The 7,272-nt window shown below is 42.2% G+C and overlaps 1 protein-coding gene across 1 annotated transcript in view; it reads left to right on the forward strand.

Moving 5' to 3' along the window:
* Nucleotides 1-2,195: 2,195 nt before the first annotated feature.
* Nucleotides 2,196-7,272, forward strand: part of ghrhrl (growth hormone releasing hormone receptor, like) — a 33,068-nt gene continuing 27,991 nt past the window's right edge. Inside the window, exons 1-2 of the mRNA XM_023844728.2 lie at nucleotides 2,196-2,344; nucleotides 6,208-6,313. Coding sequence (XP_023700496.1) covers nucleotides 2,294-2,344; nucleotides 6,208-6,313 — 157 coding nt within the window. The 5' untranslated portion in view covers nucleotides 2,196-2,293. The remainder of the gene's footprint in view (nucleotides 2,345-6,207; nucleotides 6,314-7,272) is intronic.

Below are 7,272 nucleotides of genomic sequence, written 5' to 3' on the forward strand. Positions count from 1 at the left end.
AGTCTTCGTGTTTCTCTGCTCGCGATACCTCCATCTGCCCGTCGCAGCAATACATTATTTAAATTTAAGTTTTCATTGAAAGCATGGTGAAATTGTTCATTTATATATGAATTTAGTCGAGACACGACATACACAATGTCTAAAATTAGTCTGCTTTTGGTATTATAAGACGTCCACAACGACCACATTTGGACTATAAATAGCCCATACATGGAGGTCCCACGGCCGTCAATACTAGACGTTCATTAGACGTCAAAAAAAGACGTCGCCTGGCGTTACAAAACAACCCCTTCAGTGGACCAAAATTGGACGTCCAAAAACGACATATTAAAGATGTCATTCCGACGTCACTATGCGCAGTGGGAATATTCAGAGCATCCTCGCGTGGGTTGGGATTTCCTCGCTTATTCAAAACCTCAAAAGTAAACTACAGTTTAAGAGCTTTTGAGTACCCTAGTAATGTTACGTTAACTCAGTGATTCCCAAACTGGGGGGCGCACCAATGGGATAGCCTCAGGGGCAAAATAATCTCTTTACAGACTGGACAATTAACCAAATAATCAGCGCAACACTACAGTAACTAACAATATATAAACCACTAACTTACGTGTACTATTAGAGCATTTATGTCATTTATTTAAACTTTATTTTGCCAGGTAAATTAACTGAAAACCAGTTCTCACTGCTTTACGTGATATTCGGGAGAAATAGGAGATAAGGCATCGGAACTTCCTGGGATACTAACTTCATTTTGTGTACGCCAATTAATATTAACAGGAATGTTAAATCTGTATTTGAATAATTACAAACTTATGCTGGACTTTTATTTTTAATAGATTGCTCTTTTTTCTCCTACAGTGGTGAAATTGCACCATTTGTATTTTGTAATTGCATTTGTTTCGCTCAATTAGAAAAGGGAGTTGTATTTCAAATAAAGTTTGAATCTGAACCTATGTAGTTTGAATGGGGCTCAATAATGCTCCTATCTAGAAAAGGGGGCCCTGCAAAGAAAGTTTGGGAACCACTGCTTTAACTCAACCCAGTACCAAAGGAAACGCGTTACAATTCCGCGCCCTCTTACAAATGCCGTGCTTCCCTCCATATTCTTTCCCATTTTTCTAACTTACCGTTAATTAACGATCATTGTGTTATACGGGTGTTATGCCGAAAAACGCATCCCTGCCTTAGAATGCCAGTGTTCTGACGAGTTGAGCTTTTAAGGGTTTTTTGGGGGTCTGGGGTTTTTTAGGGGTTAGGGTTAGGGTTTTATGGGTGTTTTGGGGGTTAGGGTTTTAGAGGTTTTTTGGGGGTTAGGGTTAGAGTTTTACGGGTTTTTTTGGGGCTATTGATTAGCACTACGGTAGCCTTACTCGACAAAGTAGCTCAACTCGTTTCAGATCAGCGACCAATCGGTCATTTAGAGACAGGCATGCATTCTACGGCAGGGATGCCTTTTTCGGCATAACACCTGCAAATGCGCAATCCACAGTGTCCCATCCGGTGAATGTCCATGCGTTATGCATCCCTGGGGCGTTTCTAGTCATTGAAAAGATCAGGGGCTAAGTGAAGTTTCCCCGGGTTTTACTTTTTTTCGGGGCTAAAATGTGATCGGACCTATAGGACACCCATGATCCATCCATCCAGCCATTTTCTGTAACCGCTTGTCCTACTGAGGGTCGCGGGTGGTCCGGAGCCTATCCCAGAGGCTGCAGGCGCAAGGCAGGGAACCAACCCAGGATGAGGCGTCAACCTCGCGCAAGTACATGCATTATATAAGCAATGTATTCTGTAAAGCTTTTTTGTCTATTCATTGACAATTTGTAACATTTTTCCAGTACTGTGCATTGACGTTTGGTTGCAAATACTGAATTTTGTTCATTACCGTGTTAAATCTAGACCAATGTTTCCCAACGTTTTTATGCGCCGGCACAATTTCCTTAAGTCAGCGTTTTTCAGTCCGTGTCCGATCCAACATTCAGCACACATTAATTTTGCATTAAACCCTCACAAAAAACCTTGCAGAGATGCTTACACAACTCGAACAATAGTGCACTATATAGTTGTGGAAATAATCACTCATATAAAGAAGCGCGTTCTCCCCCTCATCATCTACCCAAAGCCAAAACTGGGATGCAAATAATGTTAAAATAACTTCGACTGAAAATAGAACGTATTTGAAATGGGGAAGGAAAACGGGTGTCGCCGCTGGATGGCATGTGACGTTGACATGCTCAGCGTTTAAAGGGGCTCTCCGAGGCAGCAGTGGGAGTGTCCGATCCCTCGCTCTTTGAAGATGCATGTTTCGGGCTACGGGCTTGTCTGCTGGGTGTCCCTCATCGCCTCCGTAAGTGAATAAAACTGGCTTTTTAATCTAAAAAAAAAAATGACTTTGGTAATATTAGGGGGGAAACAGAATTATAGTACTTGGCTCTGAAACATCAGCAGCGAATGAGACATTTGTTTAAGGCTCTAAAAATATTTTGAGTTTCCCCTGGCAAGCTCTCACGATGAAACAAAGTTAATTTTTGATATATATGACATTCTTATTTTTAGAATACTTAAGTTTGGATTTCAAAGGACAATGCCTGATTTGTCAAGGCTGTCAAATGACAAAATTAAAGATTCTGCTTCTTGTGCATGCGTCTAGTTTATTCTCTTGGTTAAACTGATGTTTCCGACTTTGATGTGAACATCCTCATAAATTAAGATTACCCTTTATGGGAAAAAATATATATTTTAATTCCTGCTGATTCACAATACATGCATAATACATCCTTTATACTACTTTAAACTTAAGATGTGTTTAAACTTTAAATAAGTACCAAGTAGTACTTTTCCTACACCTACAGGCGTTTTATTAATCTTTTTTGAACACGCGACGTAGTTTTGTTGTAAAAACAGTTGGCTCTAAGTGTCATTGTGACTTGACTGTAAGTACAAAATCAATAAAATGACGGACAAAATATGGATGAGAATCGTTATTGTTGTGGCTGAAGGGGAAACACGAGTTTTTCTGTGGTGCTCCTTTGCTCAAATATCACAAAAAGATGCTCGAGAACCGGAGACGTGTCACCATTTCGGTTCACAGGGGCAGTAAAGGTCAGTGTACCGTGATCACAATGCAGCCGCAGGACCTCACCTGCTGTTTCAATCGATCGAGACAATATGACCATAAACCCTTTGGACAGCCTGACTCGGTGGGTAGGGGACCCGTTTGGGGTCTAATGTACAAGTGCACCTAGCTGGTAATAAGCACCTAAAATGAAATAAAAATAAAAAAATCTAAATTAATAGAGAAAAAAAACGTGAAAGAGGGACAATGAGGGACTATGATTTCGCATATTATTATTATTATTATTATTATTATTATCATTATTATTAGTATTATTATTATTATTATCAATAATGATAATAATAATAATAACATCACTTTGACAACAATTAACATTACCATGAAGAAGCCTATGGGTAATGTTTACCCATATTAACAAACAAAACAGAAAACACTATTGATGAATTTTCAAGAGAAAGATATCCTGTCACATTTTAGTTGATAGCGCAGTAATACTCTGTAAATAGCTCAGCAAAACTTATAGTATAATACTGCAAGCTGACCGATATCAGACGCAATGTGAAAGAAATCGGTTTTGCCTATTGTTTTGCGCGTGCCACTGAGGTCCGTCACCTTGGCAACTGTTCAAAAATGCCATCTGTACCATAAAAGGCTGCACTGCTGGAGCTAAGTAGGATTTTAATCGACACGAAGACATCATCTGAATATCATCTGCTCTGTCTCTCCGTCCGTCCGTCTGTCTGTCAGTCAAAGTACACCTGGGAGCGGCATATGTGTTTGTGCACTCAGCGAAGTAAGAAGTATCAGCTGAACATGGTTCAGTTGACTGAAAAGGGGTCCGGAACCCAAACTTCCCAAGACATCTGATAATTTGATTTTGCAACAGTTGAAAATTTAATCCTGTCTCTCTGTGTCTTTGTGGTTGTATTTAAAATGGAATTGAAGAAGGCGATGGCAGGAGACGCACAATATAATTTGAGGGGAAAAATAAACATAGAATTAGCATAAAATATATAAAAAGATTAGAATTTATGGGAAAAGATCCCTGGTGTAGGATAGTGTTTATTGTGCAGGTGCCTCTGCCCATTTGCACCTCCTGTGTAATTACAGCAGAAATGCATTAGTCTAAAAAACGCCTCGCCAGAACAGTGTGGGCTCAACTGCTTGGCAATATAGGGCAAAAAAACACGGAGGGAAATTATTGACAAAGTTACTTCTTAGCATATGTAGATTCTGACTTGTGAGGGGCTGACTGTTGAAACTCTCCCCTCCCCCAAAGTTCTCTGTATTTTCTCCCTCAGTTGCCTCACCAGTGGGATGCACCCCACAGTTGGAATACCTCTATACTATAGGCAGTTTCATTTCACTTAACTGTTTTTAGGTAGTGGAAGGAAAGCTGGGCGACATATAGGGACCCAAACTTTATGGGTTCAAATCCCAAGGCTGGAGCTTTGAGTCTGGTCCCTCCCAAGGTTTCTTCCTTCAGGGGAGTTTTTCCTTGCCACTGTCGCCTATGGCTTACTCACTGGGGGCTTTGGGTGAGGATGCTGTAAAGCGCTTCGAGACAATGTAATGTTGTGATAATGCGCTATACAAAAATAAATTTGTTGTTGTTGTTGTTGTTGGAGCATCAGTTTCATTGTTGCTCCCTTGAGCAAAGCCTTTAATCCCCAATTGCTCCAGGTATTGTCGCACCCCGCTTTCTTCAAAAAAGTAAATGTACGTAGCATAGTATAAAGGTGTCTGTTCGGTGAATGTAGTGTAAATCCACAGCCCTGAAAATGTGAAGCAGCGTGGCTATTAGATCGTTAAACAATTTCCCATTTAGCTCGGCACAGCAAATCCACCGAAGCAGTGAAGCATGTGCACTGACAGCAGCTTTATGTGCTTTCTTTAAAGATTCAGGACTTACTGGATTTATGGATTTATGGCACCGTAACGGGCTGAGACCTGCGTTATACGTACGTGGGACTATTTCACGTGATTTAGAAGTGCGAGGCTGGGCGAGCTAGATGATAGGTTGAAGTCCGTTGAAATATAACTGTAGGCTAGCCTTTTTTTAAAGATAGGTGAAATTGCCGAGTTCACAGGGTAGGCTGGTGGTATTTCGGGATTTCTAGAAGTGATTGTTCCTTGGATTGCCAGGCGACCTCCCGGACTGAGCCTTGCATTTTGGCATCCTGTAATCACATTTCTACAGCAGGGGCTGGGGGGGGGGGTGGGGTAGGGGGTGGGGCTGAATTTCCATTATCTGATGCTCATTCAACGGTTGGGGGGGAGGGGCAGTGTTGGCAAGAATGACATTTGAAACATGCCCGCTGGCGGGTTGCTAGATTGTGGAGGAACGGGGCACATTAAATACAAATCAGGACAATCTGGAGAATATTGCATACTTGTAACACAGGCTGGATCTGTCCTGTTCATACAGGCATAATAACCCCTAGATATCAAATAGAATTCGGGTTCAATTTCAGGTTATGGCCACAAAAATTAACACCCCCCCCCCCCCTCCAAAAAAAAAATCAGTCCCATATTTCCTACAGGTGCTTTCTCGATAGCAGAACTGGCCATGGTGCTGTCTAACTAGCTCAGTGGGTTAGGATGCTGTGTTTGTGATTGGAAGGTTGTCGGTTCATGTCCCAGTGCCAGCATTGTGATGTCACTGCTGGGCCCTTGTGCAAGGCCCCTTACCCCAATTACTCCTGGGACCTGCCAACCCAGCCCTCTCAAAAAAGGCACCTCACTTTGGATAAAAGCATCTTCTAAAAAAAACTAAATGTAAAAATGTTGCCTGAGCAATTTTTTAAGCCTTTCTTGTGCAGATGTGCAGCATCTGGATAACAGCAGGAAGGCCTTGTTACTGTAAATGATGCTGATCAGAGCTCTTTTAACAGGAGTGCTGTCCCGCTTACTCAAATGTAGCCATAGGACGGTCAGTTCTGAGTACATCTCCCTGCCTTCTGAAGCCCTTAGCCGCGCCCCCCCAGGCCAAACAGAAATCCAATTTATTTCAACCAATCAAATTTGCTTCTCCGGGAAAGTACACTTTCCCCATACATTATTTTATAATGTGTATATATGGTTGCAGTTCTCTCCTCTTCATTCTTTCCAATCTTCACTGCTTCTCCCGCCAGGCGTTGGCCACTCTGCACCCCGAATGCGAGTATATCTTTCAGCTGGAGAGAGACGAGCGCCGGTGTCTCAAAATAATAGCTGAGCATGAAAACCAAACCGCTGCAGGTATGCAGGGGGGCGCGAATGACTGTGATGAGCAAGTTTAAATTATGTGGGAAAATTGTTATACACTTGTTACAAATATGCTTTGCAGTGCAGCATATGGTTAACTGTATTTGTTTTTTCTTTTTGTGTTTTCTCAGTTCAGTGACTGTCAGTTTTAAATTTTTATAGAACCCTTCCCAAAGTCCTCGCCTTTTACAGGTTCTAAAGTAAGAAAGTAAGTTATACTGTAAAACCTGTGTGAATTTATATAGAGTCAGGCCCCCCTGGGCAGCAGACTGGTACCACCCCCCCCCCCCCCCCCTCCCCAGACAATATTCCACGGGGCCTCAGATTGCTGGGGGTAGAGTTACCACCTCTCCCATATACTACTGGATCGGCCCGTATTGAAAAACAAAATGCTGTGATCCAGGAAAATGGTATATGTTCTACCTATGTACGCAATTTATCCTGTATTTTAGTATATGTTTTGTAGTCCCCCCCCCAGCTTTGCAAATTGTGTTGTGGGGACACCCCCGCCCCACCAAATTTACTGGTCCATGCAAATTATATACTATGTAAACCTTTCCATGCGCATGAACATGCTGGGAACCCTTAATCTAGAGCAGCGATTCTCAACCCACGGGTCGCGACCCAAATTTGGGTCTGCAAACGCTTAGCGCAGAACTAGTCAGCGCTCAACCCAGCCAAGAAGCCAAACCACAGATCCATCCATCCATTGTCCAACCCACTTATCCTACTGGGTCGCGGGGCCAAACCACAGATGCTTAATTTAAAATGTACTGGCACCTCCAATCAGATTTGTGTGACAGACATTGATTCTGCATAAATTGCAGAGTGCACTGCGTGCTTGATCATAGTGTTAATTTAAATCTATACTGTTGTAGGGTCGCGCTTGAGCTGGCATGGTAAAAATTGGGTCGCGGTGCAAAAAAGGTTGAGAACCACTGATCTAGAGGACA

The sequence above is a fragment of the Paramormyrops kingsleyae genome, chromosome 4 (genome assembly GCF_048594095.1).
Source record: "Paramormyrops kingsleyae isolate MSU_618 chromosome 4, PKINGS_0.4, whole genome shotgun sequence".
NCBI lineage: Eukaryota > Metazoa > Chordata > Actinopteri > Osteoglossiformes > Mormyridae > Paramormyrops > Paramormyrops kingsleyae.